Raw genomic sequence first — 19,630 nt, forward strand, 5'->3', positions numbered from 1 at the left:
ACACCGAAAATTGAAGAGATTTGTTTTCATAACGTCAGGAACTAATTAGAGAGAAAGTCTGTTATTTTCCTCCTTAAGGTCCATGGGACAAGTTAGTAGTTTCCTCTGCCTGCATTTAGCAACCTTTAAAATGCTCAAGTTGCTGGAAGAGTTACTGTCAGCCTGACAGTATCTGTACAGGTCAGAAGGATGCCTGTGGGTCTTGGGCATCTCCCCATTTAAACACACTTGGGTCAGCACTGAGAGCAGTGAGATCAGTGAGAGCAAGACAGCTGAGTACTAGCTGCACAATCAAAGAAAACAGACATTTTTTTTCTGTACTTTTATTAATTCTTGTCCTTGCAATTACTAACTCTATTTAAGATTAAGGTTAGTACTCAACAGGGATTTGTATGGCTGAGACTGTGAGAAACTGCAATAGTTCAGAAAGCAAAGTGATACTTAATAGTCCATTAGAGCTTAAAGGACTTATCTGTCACACTGATAAGTGTGCTTCAAGGAAGCACTCCCTAAACTCAAGAGTTTCCCAGGGAGATGCCAGCCAGTTGTCAGGGCTGGTCCTAAGGCATAGATAGTTGAGGTATGTACATGTGGACAGCTATTTTGTCCTCAACTTTATTCAAGGATGAAGAAGAATTACTCTGTGTCACTGCAATCAGGTTGTTCAGAGCAGTATCTGCTGAAGAAACACCGATGAGGTGCCAGAGTTCTTATTTTTTTAATCATTATTGTTACTTAGGCAACATAGGTGAGGGGTTTGGGCAATTAGTGTCTAGCTGATGTTCCCAGCACAAAATGCCCTTCAAAAGGTCATGACAGCTCAAGATATCTCCTGTTACTGTTAACTAACCCAACATTGAAAATGCAAGATGAGAAAAGCCTGTTCAGTATATATTTGAATGACAGGAAAAAAATTCATTGTGATCAATATTATTAAAAGTAATGCCAGCTCCATTACAAACCAATGGTATTAAATACTGTTTTCAAATGGGGTTAATAAACTTCAAAACATAGTTCTAAGTAAAAACTCTGTGGTTTAAAGGTGTAATATTCTTATCATCTGGAAACACCTGGATTTAAGTCAAAACTGGAAATGAATTTGGTAGTCTGTCAATCCATTTCCTAATGCCTAGTCATTTGTTCATATCACAAAGCCACCAGGCAGGAGGGTGTGATGGGGAGTTCCTACTCTGAAGCAACTCAGGCCTGGAACACAAAGAGTTTTGATGTCTGAACTGAAAAGCAATTGCAGAGCAGTATCAAAAGTTTACTGCAAAATTACTCATGTGTGCCTGGCACTCTCAACTGAACTCTGTAAGTATTGCTTACTTGCCCTTGGGAAAAAAAACAAATTCTTGGCACAGCAAGTCAAAGAGTCCCAGAGGAGATGGTTTAAAATGTCTAGGGACAATGTCATGCTCTATGATGCTCTCTTATTATGTCTCTGGGCTGATTAATCTGATATGATATTCTACACCCCACCTGGCAGAGGGGTTGACTCAAAATGTTTTTCTCATTTGCAGGATTGTATCTTTTCCAGGCCATGATAGAACAAGCTGGTGAGCATTAAAATAAAATAAATAGGTCTCCTCACATTTTTTTTTTTAAAACACATATAAGCCTCATCTTCAGGAGAGGATGCAGAGGAAGTCTCAGGATCTGGCTATAAGATGGGTCACAGAATCACACAGAATTGCCACAATTGGAACAGACCTCTAAGATCACCACATTCAACAATCAACTGAGGAAAAAAAAGTAAAAATAAAAATAAAAATAACAAAAGTAAAAAAAAAAAACAAAAAAAAAAACAAAAAAAAAACAAAACCCACCACAAACAAACACACAAGACAAACCAAACTAAGAAAACAACAACCCACACCATCCCACTAGAGCATGTTATGAAGTGTGATGTGATACTTTAGAGCCTTCAATATTCTGCTAAGCCCTGGAGAGGATCAAGATTTGAGACACAAGCTTGTGATTAACGTTTCCTCTTTTCTGTCTTCAGTCCCTCTTTATTGTGCAGCATTTCTAGTTTGTCATTTTGTACTCAATTCCCTACCCATCAATACATTTCTAACATGGGGAACTAGATCCCCTTTCAGGCACTGAGTCACTGTATCAGATGTTATAGCAAGTACCCAGTTGGTGCCCAAGGCAGCTTTGATGGGATATTCTTTGTTTTTCCCTTCACAAACAGAGCAACTCCTTGGCCATATCCTATCTATCATGATTATGCACTATGCTTTCTCTCCCATTTGAAATCATTTAACATCCCCTATTGAGACACAATGGCTCTTTATTTTTCATGGAAAATATCAACTGGCATTTAGACTCCAGTCTCCAAATTACTTAAATGAAGAAGAGATAAACTCACTTTAAATATTTCTGAATTTTTGAGTGAGCTGGACAGGTGGATAGATTTTTTTAGTGTGGATGGCAGCTGGTTTTTATTAGCTGAGGCAAATAGGAATAATAAAAGATAACATACACTAATGAAGTCTTTATGAATTGCATGGCTGCCATGAACCATGGACTGGACAGTCACTTCTGTGGCCTTTATTTATTTGTGGCTTAGTCATAAATTATATGTGAACATTAAGTTAAAATTCTCCAAGACATCTTTCCTGAAAAAATGCACATATGAATTGTTAATGAAATAAGCACAGGTCCCTTTACATATAATTATATCTTATTATATATGAAAGCTTTATGTTATATGGGGACCTGTTTAATAACCAACAACACTCAAGGATTTGAAGAAAAGAATGAAACTATGCTGATGGTACAAAGTCTTAAAAAACGGGACTATCCTTAAGTGTATTTGCAATACAAGAAAAAATTCCCTGGAAAAAAGGTTTAAAATAGTAATATTGGTGGACCCTTGACTATAGTGAAACAAATCACATAATCATAGAATGTATAGGGTTGGAGGGGACCTTAAAAGTCATGTAGTTCCACCCCCCTGCATGGGCAGGGACACCTTGTACTAGACCAGGTTGCTCAAAGCCCCATCCAACTGGGCTTTGAACACTTCCAGGCAGGGGACATCCACAGCTTCCCTGGGCAACCTGTGCCAGTGTCTCACCACCCTCACACTAAAAAATTTCTTCCTCATGTCTAACATAAACCTACCCTCTTCCAATTTAAAACTATTACCCCTCATCCCATCACTAAAAGTGACTGATATGTATAAGTGATACTTATACAAAGTCCCCAGCTTTCTTGTATCCAGTACCCTCCTTCAGGTACTGGAAGGCCACTTTAAGATCTTTCCGGAGCCTTCACTTCTCCCTGCTGAACAACCCCAACTCTCTCAGTCTGTCTTCACAGGACAGGTGCTCCAGCCCTCTGATCATCTTTGTGACCCTCCTCTGGAATCTCTCCAACAGCTCCAAGAAATGATACCATTTAATAAATAATGTAACAAGAACTTAGCATGAGATATATCAATCCTGACTTACATAATTTACAGGAGTTCTTATTTTGACCAAGGAAAACCATACTTTTCTGAAGATGAAAACTGTTTCTAATTTGGTTTCCTGGGAAAATTAACTTGAGAGGTTCATACTGTCTGTCCACCATTTCCCTCTGTTAAAATCTGAATCTTTGGTTAGTTTTCAACTAACAAGTTTTCAGCTGAGACACAGGTATCTCAAAGATAACTATACTGTCCTTGCATCACATAATGTTACACCCTCAGACAACTGACCTGGATTTGGTTTCCAGAGACAATTTAAGAAAGAAAGTAATTTAAAAACCTTTTAGAAGCCATGGAGAGAAAAAATGTAGGAAGCAATGAGTAGAATACCATGTTGAGGGACACAGTGCAGCACTAGACAAAACTCAAAAATTATCCTTCCCTACCCATTCATACTGGGATCCAGTCATTTGACAGAAATAGGGGCTTGCTCTAGAGTTGTGAGATGTCCTGGTAATGTTTTGTCCTCTCGACAGCAAAGGGTATTTCCTCCTCATTCTACATTCTCTTCTACCTATGTTCGGTACCGCTCCCTCCAAGTTTCACAAGCAAATCTCTGATTTGGATTCATCCCACTCAGCCAAAAAACTCTCACCCCCCATTGAACTGTAGACTGCTGAAAGATGTGGTTCCAAACTCTACCACTACTACTACTACTACTGCTACTAAAATCAAATGAAATCCTATTTGTAGAAATGCATTTATATGCTTCAAGCTACCACTAGTGGGCACTGTCACAACTTAATGGTATTCAGAGAAAAGTTCAGTACTTGGTTTCCAGTGAAAATATATATAACCAAGGGTATCAAGTAGTAATGCTTTACCCATAAAACCAGCATGCATATAGCCAAATGCCATCTACAAAACTAAAATATGAATCAGGTATCTGTGACCTCTGATTGTCAAAATAGTTCTGATATTCACAATCAATGAAGTTTAAAGACAACTCAGCTCACCCTGAATAAACACCTGTATTTTGCAGTCAAGTTGTTAGGCATAAAGTAGATGGAAAGGCATTACAAATGAATGGCAGGTGAAGCCAAAGTTTTATTTATATTTGAAAACTAGGAGAAAAGAGAAAGGAGGCTGACATGAAAAGAAAGGGAGGGTTAAGAGTGATGGAGACTGGCCATTGGGATGGATAAAAAATGAACTGAGTGAAATTGGTAGTAATGTAATAAATTAAATTTGATGTATTTGATCCCAGGAAATTTCAACATCTGTTTAATCCTCAATTTGGATAAAAAAAATAATTGTTCGATTTTCTCCAGAATGGAAAGTTTCCTGAAATGCACTACAGATTTTTGAAAGAAATTAATTACTATGTTTCTTAACCAAAAATGAACTTTCTAAAACCTAAGATATTTCATGTCATTAAGGCTGAACTGCCTTTCAGTATTAAACTACATTTTTTAATGCCTTTTGGGACTTGTCATTCTTTTCCATGTTCTCTCCCAAAGAACAGACTCTGCTAGAAGTCCATTCATATAATATAGCTATAGGCATGCAAATCACGTGAGTCTGCTCAGTAATATTACTTTACAGAAAATGTAGCAACCAGGGAATCTAGGTCACAAAAAGGGGACAGAACTATAACTTCTGTAGTACTCTACAGAAAAAAATTGGTTAACCAGTTTTGATGAGGAACAATTAAAAAGTAATAGTGTAAAAGCAGTATTCCAATTTAGAAAACCTAAATACTGAATTCATATATTCAGAAGAGAAAATGCAATTTTGATTAATGAAATAAAGATTTTCTGGAGGAAACCATAAATGTGAAAAATAATTCTAATTCTTATTGGAGAATCACCATCTATTTCTGCTTATCGCTATTATGAAACTCAGCCACCATATAAACTGAGAGTAAGAGGTAATTCTTGCTTCAAAGACCTACCATCTAAGTAGATCTGAAAGAGCAAATTGAAGTAATTTGCTGAAATTCACTCAGAAGTTCCCTGACAGAGACAGAAATAAAGATCACCCCTTAAAACCTCTCAACCTACAAAGAGATTTAGAGCAGTGGGTGTCATTAAAAGAAAACAGAAACTGCTTCCACAGTACAGAAGCAAAAGAAAGCTTAACTTGGTGGAGCCCATCAATGTCTTGGCAGAGGCATGTGAAAATTTTTGCAATAGGAGGGGTGTGCTGGAAGGTAGGTTCAGATTTCGCAATGAGAAATGAGCAAGCACTGGGATTTGCAGCTATAAAAGCCACGGAAAACAAAGAAGGAGGGGAGCCCTCAACATCAGGACTCAAATATTGTATGTGCTTGGATGTTGTTGGGTGTGGAATCTGTGTGCTGGTGGCAGAATAAAGGAGGATGATTTGTCAGAATTTGCACTGAAAGAAGACACAAGTTGGGTTGTTCAGAATGAAAACCTGCGAGAAGAATCTGATAGGTTACAAGGGCAACATATGGTACCTCAGAGAATAAATACAAGTTTCAGATGTGAAAAAATGAATGTCAATGAAAAACATGAGCTATCCAGATCCAGAGATAAAGAAGCAAGGTAAGTATCATTTCCTATCTAAACACCCATATCTTTCTAAAATTTTGTATATATGATTAAATTCTTCCAGAGTAAATCATAAAATGTAGCAGAAAAGACGTCTGGCACACACAAAAAAAAAAAAACATTTACCAAACCATAGTTGAAATGCATGTGAAAGTAATCCTTAATCTTACATTAAATCTAAACAAAAATTGCAAATTCCCTTGTGCTATAACAAAGTCCTTGGTGTTGGATCCCAATGGCAAGGTACAGTCATTTTAAGGCATGTTATACATTTTAAGAATCTCTTCTTCTGCAGGTATGCGATTAAAAAACAAACAAACAAACCCCACCAAAACACCACAACAATTTTTTAATAACTGAAGAACCTCAGGAAAAGAGAGGATGTTACACGAACAATCTCTGAAAGAATAGAAGATCTCTCCCTGATGTATTTTTTGCTTCACTTCAAGTACCTTGCATTAATGAGATGAGCAACTCCTAAAAGAACCTGACCCAGCATACTATAGCAATTCAATAATCCAGTAGTCAAATATCTACAAAATAATACTGTTTCTTTAGTTCACTGATCTTAACTTTAAATCTTTTCAGATTCTGAGCTATATCTTTTTAATATCCCAGTATTTTTTTTTTTGATCTCAGTTTAAAACATCTAACAGAAAAAAAGAAAAAAAAGAAAAAAGAAAAAGAGACATATTTGCTTCAAGCAACTGTGTTATGTTACTCCATAGATATTGGTGGATTTTTCTTATGCATTTTATACTAGTATTTTTTAAGTATTAGGCAAAGATTCATATAAGTAATGTGAGAGATTTATACCACAAAACTCCTGTGCCTATGTTTTGTTTCAGTAACACACTTCTGTTGTATTCACTGTAGAATTTACTCTGGGAGCTAGTGTTGTCAGTGCTAGCAAAAGCATCACAAGATCATTCAGACATGTAATTTCTGATCTCAGAAGAGAACATGAGAATTACTGTTGAAATAAGGAAGAGATTTTTGGAATATAGCAATCTTTTCAAAATGAAGCCATTTACAAAAAAACCAGGAACATCTTTGCCAAACCACTGACCCTGCATTTCATACAGCCAGCAACTTCTCTGTGACCTCTTTATCAGCCAAAAACGGAACAGAATTTTCTTTCAGGTAATAGTATTTACATTAGCCAAATTCATGTATTTTGAAAAATTTAAAATAGTTGCAGTACAAGCAAACCAGTTATTACATTAAAATATTTCAAAGTACTTTGCCTTAATGCACATACCATTTAATCCTCTGTATGTGACAATAATAAAATAAGTAGCAGTCTTTAGAAATCATTACTTCTTAGCTGGCTAAATGAACTGACACTGAACTACAAAACAATGAAAAAAAAACTGCTCCCAAAAAAGATCTGTTACACTACATTTTTACATTGGCTTGCTTAAATGATTTTATTTACTCAGCAGGCAAAAAATAGAAATTACATTGAATGAATATATAAGGCAGGTCGAAATGATCTGTATTATGTTGTATCTCTGAATCTGCCAATATATAGTAACCTCTCCTGCAGAACAGCTTCAGCTCCTTTAAGCATCCTTAATAGAATGTACGCTTTTAAATTTTAAACCATTAGCAATGCAATACCCCCCCCCAATCCAGTCTTGACCTCTGACAGGCACTGATATCTTTTCTCCCTCCCACACCCTGTTTTATCAGACACTATTTTGTTTAAATTGGCTACTAAATAGCATAGCACTGTACCTTTAAATACAAATCAAACAATATTCATATTCCCACGGTGCAGCTAGTTTCCCTTATGCATTCAATCGCCTGTAGATTAAAAGCTCAGAATCTGAAAAGGGATTCTGTTCTGCAGACCAAAGTTCTCTGTAGGAGATGAGGGAGAGGGTCAGTCCCGGAGTCACACACACAACAGGCAGAAAACACACTTGTGATCCTCAGCTTTGGATGGCATCAGAAAGGGGAATAAAAAGCAGAAACACATGGCACACTGAGAACTGGTATCACTTATGGCTTCTAACCAAAGCAGCAATTAAACACCTTTCATCATTCCCCCAAATGCCTGTTTTTTGTAAGAACTGAGAGAGAGACACATACACAAAGGCAAATCCCCTCTGAGCAGCAATGAAAACTTAATAACCTACCATTTTCTTTGCACTCTTCTGGAGGTTTAGCCTTTTTCGCAAGTCGTGGATCCAGCCATGATGTTGTCTTTGTGTTATGGCTGAAAAGAAAAGAGATCACTCTGAGCAGACACATACTGAAAGGAATCAAGTTTATTCCTTAAGAAAAAAGGGTTAGTCCAACAAAATTGCAATCGATACACTTAATTTGCTTACTGCTTCTAAGTAGCCCTGAAGGAGGTGTAAGAGTAATTGTGCAAGGCAGCTGTAAATTTGGCAACCTCAGCTCCCTGTCCTCAAAGCAGCTATTTTTATTAAAATCAACTAGAATGTTGCCAAGTTAACCTCATTGAAAATGCAGAACTCATCCAGAGCAAAAGGAATTTATTACAAATACAGTGTTCTCCCGTTGAACGAGTGCAGGCGACAGGAATCTGTAGCATTCTCACAGTTTTCAGATAGAATTATTTTCATCTTAAACCTGTCCTTTTTATAAATACAGGTTTGTTATTTCTCTCCAGCAGCAGTGGCATGGCATAGCAAAAGTGATGCAAATTACAGCATGCTTCTGCAAAGTCTACATTTCCGGACAGAGTGATTAATGATACTTTGTTTAACAAACCTTTATCCCTCCATATAAAATCCTTCTATCGAGATAAAATAGATATGCACAAGCTGGCTGAATCATGTGGTTCCTTTCTATACTCAGAATAGATCTTTGAGGAATCAGCCATGAAATAATGTTGAACTGATACAAACTGTTTTCTGGGAGAATATTTTGCCAAAGGAATTGATATTTAGCACAGCTAATGAGACTTAAAACCAGATCCTTTCAATGTATACCTTTCCTATAAGCATTTCAGTTTAGAGCTAAATTCTTTAAATATGTTAAGAAAGGAAGGCTATAAAACAGATAGGGATGTTATAATTACTCCTTTTTTTTTGAGATGCCTTTCCTACAATGCCATCATTCAGGGTTACTTCTAACCCATGTTTCATTTATATGATACATCCTAAGAGGATGCTTGTTTCATACAATTTATATAGTAGTGAATTATTCAGTTTATTATTAATTTGTTGTGTCATTTTTAAGTGTACTCAGACCTTTTATAAGCATTAGTATAATGTGTATAAGAAGTAGGGACCTGGCCAAAAATGAATTAGAATGCAACTGTCAGTTGGTGAGTTACTGATTAACTGGTACAGTCCACGTAGTTCAGACACTGGTATCCCTGGGGAAAAATAAATGAATAGAGCCAATTGCTTCTCCTACTTTGACTCCCTGTTTAGTCCATGACAGGTAACTCCCTTGATTTCTCCCTCTGTCTAAAACCTACTACCTACTCCTCAGCAGTGTTCCAATGCTAAAACTTCCTCTACATTTTAAATGGGGGGGAAGGTAGATAAGAGTTCTGTATGGATAAGGAGACAACCCAGATGAAAGTCAAGGCATTCAAATTCCTAATTTAAGCATGCCCTAATCTAGAACATAATTCATGACAGGTGAAGAGAATAAACAATACCTTCCCCTACTTTGAGAGCAAGACTATATTTGCAGAGGATGAAGAATCAGAGAGACACACAGAATGTTAGGGTTTGGAAGGGACCTCAAAAGATCACTGAGTCCAACCCCCCTGCCAGCACAGGACCACCTTGTCTAGGTCACACATGAATGCATGTTCTGAATGTCTCCAAGGAAGGAGACTCCACAACCTCACTGGGCAGCCTGTTCCCTGAACCCGTTCCCTGAACCTCTCCCGACCCAGGATGCCATTGGCCTTCTTGGCCACAAGGGCACATTGCTGGCTGATGGTCATCTTTCTGTCCACCAGGACCCCCAGCTCCATTTCCTCTATGCTGCTCTCTAAGCCAAAGGTAAGGTAAATTTGAAATTATGCCAGCAGCCCATGCTTGATTGCAAATGTAATGAAGAGGCTTTCTCTGAAGCTCTGGCTGCATGTGGTTTCCTGTAGAGTATATTTTTATACCACAGTCCCAGCCTAACTGCAGCATGTGCAGAAAAACTTGAGTTAGCTATAATATAACTGGGGAGACACTGGTAACCACGTGGCTGTGAGAGCAGAGAGCTCAGCATGGGCTCATCACCCCAGCACCTGCTGAGCTACTTGGGTGCAAGGAGCAGCACACACTGAGCACACATTACCATGGCCCCTTTGTTAGCAGAGCCAGAGCTGAGGGTGAGTTTGGACATACCTGTGGAAGCTGCAGTGACATCTCTGGAGTGGAGGCATGGCTGCACAACAGCCACTCTCTCCCAGCTATGAATTCAGAATGATTTAGGGACACCCACTGGTTGCAGGGACTAAACTGGATTCATAGATAGCATCCTATGGCTTTAGATGTGTAATGTATATACGATTACTATTAGTAATATTTGCTGTGGTATAAAGTGGAAAAAGCATTTTGCAAAGAAAATTAAAATCATCAAATCATTTTTTTAAAGGTGGGAACATGGAGTCACAACCATCAAGTGACTGTCCATAGCCACCAAATAAGACAGTGGCAGAACCAGTACTAGAACCTAACTCAGATGCAAGTTGGCTCGTTGGTGTTTCCCTTGCAATGCCACACAACATCAGAACAGACCAATTCACCAGCCCTGAAAATACCTAACATTGCTAGAATACATCTGAGAAATGAGTGTTCAGGCATCTGTAAAGACAGGTGCCATGATGAAAATAAGCCTGATTCAGCAGAATTACAGCCTCCAAGGCTTTGGTTGAAACTGAGAACAATAACAAGCAGTACAAACAGGTACAGTCCCCTTTGGCATGAATGTAGCTTCCATAAACCTAGAAGCACTCATGTCTTCAAGTTTTGTGTACTGTGGCCATTCTAAACAAAACCATAACCAAGTTAAAAATTCAACAGCTTTTCCAAGAGAAGAGTGATCCTTCAGTCTGCAGTGAAATTTCAGAGGATGAAGATGGTATCTTATCCAGATCAACTCTTACAGCTCTCAAAGTTTCTCCCAAACAATTCAACTACTTAGTAAAACATCTACAAGAGCAAACAACTGAAGGAGCAAAGCACCTTTTGAAAATCATCCCTCTTCTCCTTAGCCATGTCTGTTTCTGCTCCCTTGCTTTGCCTCTCCTCTTTATTATCTGTACTAAACATGCCTTCTGTCTATTGCAATGGGACTGAAGTGCTTCTAGACGGGTGCTTCAGTGGGTAAAAAATATTTTCCTTCTCTGAAGACAGACTCTGCTTGAAAGAAGGTAAAATCAACCCCACCTGTCTTCTATCATCTCTATAGCACCATCACTGTCCTCTTTAGTGCTACATAATGCTGATTGCTTCCATCATCTTAGCAACCAGGTACACAACACACAAACACTCCTGCAATGGAGACAGACATGTTGTGCTGCTCACAGTGTAAGGGGGAAATAAGTAGCTCTAAAGAACAGAGTAGTGGGTTTTATACATATCTACTTCTGTCCTACACAGGTTTATTTGACAGGGTGTTCTCCCAATCTCCCTTGTGTAAGCTTTTACGTTGTGGATTCTGGAGAGATGCTGCTCTTGCCACAGCAGGTGCCATGCTAGCACAATCCAGTCCTGTTCAGAGTAAGTCCCTGTTACCTGTCTTCCACCAAGGACTACAATTGGGGTTAGTCAACTGTAGAAACAAAAGAGAGGCAGATTCTTCCCCACCCAATAGGACATTTTGGGAATGAGGAGAAGAACAAAAGCATGGTGCTGACAGCTTGATGAATGCCTCAGCTCAGGCTGCGGGGCCTGTGTGTCCCTCAGGCAGTGTGTCCCAGCCCTCTTCAGCTTTGCAATGCTGTAAAAGCCACAGGGAAAAAATATTTCTCTCCTAAACAGTTTTAGTATAATTTAAAAGAATCCTTGATAGGAAAGCTTTAACTATGTGAAAGAAGACAGGAGGAACAGTAAAACGGCCAAATTAACACCACTGGCAAAAGTAACATTGACACATACCTGCTACATGAGCTGTGCACATTAAGGCTTCTTAAGCACTAAAAACCTTTTGAAATGTACAATGTATAACCTGCCTGCCTTACCACTAGGTCTAATCATGTGTGTCCATTTGGGAAGCCTTACAGACAGAGAAGAAGGAAATAGGGCTGGGAATTACGGATCAGTTATGAATAAATTGCAGATGAATAGCAGAGGCAGTTGTGGAATAAGTGCACAAACAGTCAGTCAGAGCAGTTGTCACTGACTGAATGAGAGTGAAGTGATGCAATAAAAGCATCCTGTTAGAAATACAGCTGGGGCTCCACCAGCATTTTCCACAGGCTACAGTTTCATTACTCAGCAATAAGCATACCTCACCATTAAAAGGGAGGTCTAGAAAGTCCATCTTTACACAATTTCAATGACCTTTATTCCTAGCTATGATGACTGAACTAGGAGATAAGTGCTGGCAAATCAGCCATGCACCTTCTAGAACCTGTCTTAAAATCGAGAGCAAGTTCCTAATTTTGGAAAATTTTAAAGCAGCCAGCAAAGGATCCCTCTGGTTTGGCTTCAAGCAGGTGTAGCATGGGAATAGCATAATATTTTTAAATCTGTCCAGATTTGTTACTTGCTCTACAAAAAGAAACTGCTTGTAAGCCTGAAGTGTATTGCAAATGTAAAAAGTAATTAAAAAAAAAGTCACTGAGTAAAGCAGTGGAGCTTAATATTGTAGACAAAAGTCAATAACATTATTATTGCTGATCTAACTTAAGCTCCTCCTCTTTACCAAATATTTGCAGCCAGCACAAATGGTTTCTTATAAATAAATCAGTCAACAGGTACAAATTATAGACAATTTCAAACTTATGTGAAAAATCCAAACAACTTCAGCCAATTTAAACAAAGTAAAAACAAACCTCAAAATACCTTCCCAAAATCTTGACTCAACTTCTCCAGCTTTCCTTTGCTTTCAAGACTTCACAGAGACTGTTTATTCCCCTGTTCACAGTTATCACCACTAGAACCAGGTACCAGGACCAAATCCCACTGGACACTCATCCTAACATTTAGGAAGTAAAAAACATCAGGACTGTAGCTTCACTATTTAATAAGGTATTATCTTTTTATTATAATTATTTATTAGTGTATTACTGTAATTAAGAGTTTCATATAATGGATCTGTATTAGAAATCTGTCAGTTCAAAGTACGTTGACAGATTAAGTTTCTTGTATTACCAAAGGTTTCGAACAGTGTCTTGAAGCATTTTTGAAGGAAATATAGAAAGTAGTTACTGACAGCAATAGCCTTAATGCCTTTTGAAAAAAAACTGCAAACCTATTCTAAATTGTGACTTTTGCACAATTACTGTGAAAGGCATTTCAAAATAGGTATTTACCAATGTGCTGCTTCAGTGTATTTGGGGAGAGCACAGATGGGGTTGCCTGGGCTTTTGTTGTGAATACATTACATTCAAGATTGTCCTCAATATAGCAGCTTGAGCAAAGGGGAGTATATGAGATAGGAAAAAACAAAGTGCACTGCAGGCCACCAGACTTTTAAAAAGCTTACTGCTCCCTCCTTTCTTCATATCTAAGATCTGCAGATCTGTAGAAATTTCAGGTAGCACAATAATGATTTTCAAGTAATTTATTTGTAGGTAGATAGCGACACGAAAACATAGCATTAAAATGGCAGTTTTTCAATTCATCCTTTGTGGGGTGCTACCCAAACTTCTTACACACATGTAGGCACAGATAAAAAAGGGAGTCATCCTCTGGCTATGGCTTGAATGGCAGTAGCTATGACTGCTGGTTGTGTTGCATTCCTGTTAATATGCCTGGAGTACATGGTCCTTAAAGACATCAGTTTGGGGGCACCCATACCGTAAATCCCAGAGTATGTTGGGCTGTAGATAAGCACATATTTACTCAGCCCCAACACAGGGTGCTGCCTCTGGTCATATGCAGGAGCAGAAGATTTTAGGGGGAACATATACATGTATGAAGTCCCCTGCAGCAACTTCTGCTCTTTAAGTCACTCTCTTTGACTCAGTCATTTAACTTCTGACAAAGAATGGGCTTCATCTCATGTGACTTCAGCCATCAACAAATTACACAGCTAATTGTCTGGGGATTCCTTGCTGTTCAAGGGAGAGGCACCTATACAGAGTAATTTATCTTACAGATCTTCCAGTGGGTCTGGAAACCTAACCAGGTGTTCCTAGTGACATACAGGGTCTCTCAAATGGTCTCTGGCTGCCACTCCAGAAGGGCACCGGTCTTGACAGGTTCTGTGTCACATCTGCCAGGCTCATGGAAATGTCTTGGACTATTAGTGTGCCTCTACAGGAGTGCTTAGGGTCTAACCAGGAGTTCACCTCTCTCAGTTATCTTCATTCACACACTGAGCATTCTCCCATCTTGTAAGCTTCTTTCTCTTGAATCTAAACCAAATGATACACAGAATGAGCTCACCTAAGGCACTACAAGCTGTTCCCAGGCATGCAACACATGGCACCTAAAAAGACACAGTAGATGTGTATGCTGGGTCAGCAGCACCAAGTGTTTCACTGCAGTCTGATGCTATTGCTCATTTAGATATGGACTGTGTGGATCAGAAGAAATTCAGACTGTTTTCAACTCAAATCTGGTCTCACAGACTGAGTTCAGGGATCCAGGGCTTGAAGACAATTAAGTGCATTACAGATAAACTTGTTTTTTGTTTTGTTTCACCTAAAAGAAAACCGATTTGTGCACTCTCAAACATGAGCCAAATCTCAGTGTGTGGAGACAACTAGAATATTTGCTCCAGGAGTGTACTCCTGACACAAATTACCTACTACTGTAGATATACTCCTGCATATCCAGGGGCATCTTTACTTGTAGAAGCACTTACATTTAGGCAAGTTAATTCTGCCCTTATCTTTGGACAGGATGAATCAGCCTCTGGAGAAAATTATCTCTCTCCATTGACCACAGAAGGAGTCTTGGCAACTGGTTTATACTATATACCTAATTCTCTATGGCAAGCTAGGTGAGCTGAATCTTCTAGTTCAATAAATACAAAGGGGAAGAATTATAATACCACTATAAACATCAGGAGAGAGGTGTTGGAAGAGGAACTCTGCAGAGCAGCAGAGACCTTTGGGGGAAAGACAAGAAATAAGAAAGTGAGGAAAGACAACTGGACTTGAGCTGGCAGTCTGACCTGGTTGTCAGCATAGATAAAAAGAACAAGTGATAGCAAGGGACAATACATCACTAGTACAGACTGAGAATGTCTTTATAACATAAAAAGACAAGAGAAGAACAAAAAACAACTCTCCCCAAGTTCTTTCAAGTTCTACCATCTCCCCATTCCCAATTAATTTGTCATTAGGCAAGGAAGTGGTCTCAGGAGAAAGAAAGCAAGAGAGATCTTTCCTGTTGCCTGTCCCACTGTATGTTATGCTGAAGTCCAAAGAGCGTTAAAGATCAGATCATTGTTATGCTGACCAAAACTGACAAATTCAGTACAACATATAAGCCACAAAAAGAGAGCTATGGAAGAATTATGGACATCTAGGATCATATTCACCAATGCCCTGATCCAGAATGATGCACACAATAAAGTCATACTGATACAAGCTGGCTTGCTTCCCAAAAAATAATCCCATCATAACTGAATATTAAAACAGCATGTGAAAAAAAAATCCTTCATCTTAATTGCTACTTAATTAAGGTAGCAGAAATAACAATACAATCAAAACGTTCTGAGTTTCAACATTATGCAATGATTACATAATCTACTCGCAAAGGTGCCAGGCTAGCTTATAAGGGGTCAGGAAATTACTGCAAGATACTGAAGTAACCTTGAGCAAGTAGAAGGGTGTACTTCCACCTCAGGACTTCTAGTATCTTCTAGTATAAAAGATATAGTTATCAAATGTAACCATGTAGCCAGACTTAATACTCCTTTCTGATGGTGAACTGATGGAGCAACCAGGAACAGCTAAATATATCTTGATTCTTTAGGTAAGCAAGACCTTGAGATAAAAATGTTATTCCTGAATTCAAAAGACTATCCCACCTTAAAAACTACCTAGAAAAAATACTAATGCCATTGAAGCCAGTAACAATACTCTTAGAAACAAACTAGGTCAGGATTTTACTTTTCCAATTTGTGGCTGCACTTCTTTCCAGGTAACACCTGAAAGAGCACCAGGTGTATTCAAAAGTGTAATAGCTGTTTTTTACTGTGAAGAGGAGAGTCCTTGGCAGAGGTCTCTTTTATAGCTGTTTTGTAGTCTTTTATACTACTCTCATAAAAAACAAAACAAAACAAACAGAAAAAAACAAACAAAAAACCACCCCCAAAAAACCCAACCAGCTTTAACATCTAGAAAAGATATTGCAACAGGTCCAAGAAGCTGTGCTGACTACGCTGCTCAGAGAAGTAGATGTTTAAGTAGGAAGAGACTAATGTCTGTGAAACGTACTGGAAAGTGCTTTGTTGAACCTCATGTGGCCAAATTTTCCTAAAAATAACCATAAGTGAACGAAGATGATCTTTTAAAGATGTATTACACAGGTCTGAATTTATTCTAGACTCTTCTCCACTAACAAAACCATTATGAATGCAGTATAAACAAAAGAAACCATATGTGCTTTTGAGCAGTACAGAGGTAAACAGCTTTTTTATGGGCTATGTAATGTCCTTGAGACTATTCAAGTCTTAGTTGTAGCTCAGCATCACATACTGCAGCTCTTCATGGTTTCATCACTCACCCTCACTGCATCCCTTCCAGAGAACTCTGCTGCCTATAGGTGTATAGAAGGCTGGAGGGAGAGACCAAATCAATGCTGCCTTTTGTAAATAAGTGTCATAACGTGTAAGCATGTCTACAGGAGAGTCTATAATGTTATGGAGTTGGAGATTAAGGTGAGGGCTGCGTTAAAGGCAGAATGCACATGGTAATAGATGCATCGAGAGTCTTGGTTCTTTTGTATTCCCTTCAACACTGCACTGGACCAACACAGCAGAGATCAGTTGCCTGGTATTCAAGACAACCAATGTCTTTTGACTTTGTGAGGACAACACAAAAACTCATGTCTCTAGTATGTGGTTTGAGAGTAGTTGGCAAGGTGAGGTCTGAAGTTTGTGGGAACTGCAGTGATTCCTTAGCCCCAGCAGGGTAAAAACCTAAAAATCAGTGATAGCAACAGTTTATTTAAGCACACCAAAATAAGTCACAGTCATAAGCCTTCTTTAAAGTAGGAAAGAAGGAGCAGAACTGGAGGGTTTTTTTCATGGGATTCCATTTTATACGCAGTTTTAAATATTGCTGTTTCCATTAGCATATGTTCTCAATGAAACGTAGGAGATTCACTCCTGTTTGTGTGGTTTGTGCCTCTATTTGAAAAGTTGGATTCATATGTAAGGGAGGCTCAAACCAGCCCAAAAATATATTTAAGTAGCTCCTCCTGAAAAACAGTGGCAAGTAGTCTGCAGTAAGAAAGGATCTCTCCTTGTTCTGTCCGTGGGTGTTAATATAAGTAAACATAAGGCCATGCACCTCTGTCAAAAAAAGGGAATGAAAGGAAGAAATAGCCTAAGTCATGCTCTAAAATATAACCATTGTCTGAATCATCCAGTGAATCTAGCATGTGGATTTTTTTTCTGTTTAGACCTTGAGGCAGAGGAAACTCATTCTAGTGTGCTTTACAAAATACTAACTGGGCCATTAATGATTTAACAAATAAATAATATTGTCTGTAGACAGTTATCTTCTTACAAAGTCACTCTCTCACCATAAATCTGCCACCTTCCTTTTGGTGGCAGTTTTGATAAATGAGCTCACATAGAAATTTTAGAGGTTAGTTTGAGGTGACTGAATCAGAATACTGTCATGAAATCTCAGACCTTCAGATATACCTGTGACAAGCTGGAACTTGAGATCACTGCTTGAAGTCTTTAGGGTTTAAAGGCACAATTCACATAAGCCTCAAATAAAGCAGTAAGAGATGCTGCCTATTGTGACTTTTTTTCCACCAGTTGTGACGTACATTTTAAAAATGTTTGGTTTTCATCTATTATTTAATAATCTAATACAATCTTTACTACTGTTCGGGGACATGTTGTTAGACAAATAGGTTTTTGTTGTCTTTTTATCTTTCCGTTTTTTGCGAAAGCAAATGGAGTCTCTTCATGCCATTAACCAAAGTGACTTGTAAACAAAGAGGCAATTTAACAGCATCCCCACAGCATTGCATTCCAACTTAACCCTGTGAAGCCTGTACAATGTGAAAACTCAGATGCTCAAAAAGTTGTTCCTCTGCTAATATTCTAGTAAATAATCTGGTATTTTTACAGATGTGTAATTGCACTTTTTTACAATTACGTTATTCAGAAATATAAACCCAAAGGCAAGGAGCCCTTATAACAGTCCTTCTAATCAGTCTGCACCTCTGATTGATTTCTCTGCTTTATGTAACGTTCATTTAGTGGAAGTGAATGATGAGCATTGTCAGAACTGCAGTGTAAACCAGAGAATTTCCATAAAGGAAGTAAGCTGGAACATCAAAGGCATTTGTGGAGTGGAATGCCTGCTCTGAGGAGTGGTGGGGCTATCTGCATTCACTGTATTTGCTACAATATATATATTTATTTTTTACTAAATTGCCTGATGCTATATTTACCACTGTCACAGTCTGGTGTGTTAGTGACCTACCCATCATCCTGTCCCCTACAACATGTAACAGGTTTTCATTACAAAGTGTAAAAAAAGTGTCACATAATTCAGTCTAATTTCTGTCAGGGCATTTGATATATTTGCAGAAAAATTAAATTTGAGAGTTAGGTAAGAAGAAAAAAAGGGTTTGAGCTAGCCCCGAGGTCATCCTAGTTCTCTGCTTGCTTGAGCAAAGTTACTATAATGATTCTTTTTCAAGAATAAGCTTATTTTTGTCCTTTTCAGCAAAGACATGTGTTTTGTTAGCCAGTTTTCTATTCAGCCTTGTCTATACTGGAAGCTATAGTTGGTCATGCCAGTGTTCATGAAGAATCACATGCACAAACTTTTATTCTTATCATTTGTATGCACTTCATGTGATAGTAATACAATTTTATAAAAAATATTTATAAAAAATTTTAAAGAAGAAGTGACACCACCAAATGTTATTTTTACCTACTTATAATTAATGCCTAACACTCCACATTTTTTGAGTCAGTTACTTGAAGCAAATGTAAATGTTAGTGCTACCTCTGTAGTAGTGTTCTGCTGAGGAAGATGTTGATTTTTGCCTCTCTCTTTTTTTTTTTTTTTTTTTTTTTTTTTTTAATGTGGAACATAGGCTTGTATGAACTCACTCATTTGCTGTGTTCTTACTCTGGTATAAAGTGTATTAATGATAGCACCTGAAAAAGAAAGAACTTGTTTGTTCAACAAGTTGGCTAATTAGCAATAGTAGCAACATGCATGTATAGCCTACCAACAGGAAAAACATTCTACACATAATTCTCTCTATCATCCACTCATTTCTTTTATTATTTCTAATATTGCATGGCCTCCCTCTGCTGT

General features: G+C 38.1%; 1 protein-coding gene across 8 annotated transcripts in view; it reads right to left on the reverse strand.

Moving 5' to 3' along the window:
• Positions 1–19,630, reverse strand: part of MAGI2 (membrane associated guanylate kinase, WW and PDZ domain containing 2) — a 694,924-nt gene that overhangs the window by 205,515 nt on the left and 469,779 nt on the right. For all 8 annotated transcript variants that reach the window (XM_071734034.1, XM_071734029.1, XM_071734032.1 and 5 more), the window contains exon 6: positions 8,142–8,221. In XM_071734034.1, the coding sequence (XP_071590135.1) occupies positions 8,142–8,221 (80 nt within the window). The remainder of the gene's footprint in view (positions 1–8,141; positions 8,222–19,630) is intronic.

The sequence above is a fragment of the Heliangelus exortis genome, chromosome 1 (assembly GCF_036169615.1).
Source record: "Heliangelus exortis chromosome 1, bHelExo1.hap1, whole genome shotgun sequence".
Taxonomy (NCBI): Eukaryota; Metazoa; Chordata; class Aves; order Apodiformes; family Trochilidae; genus Heliangelus; species Heliangelus exortis.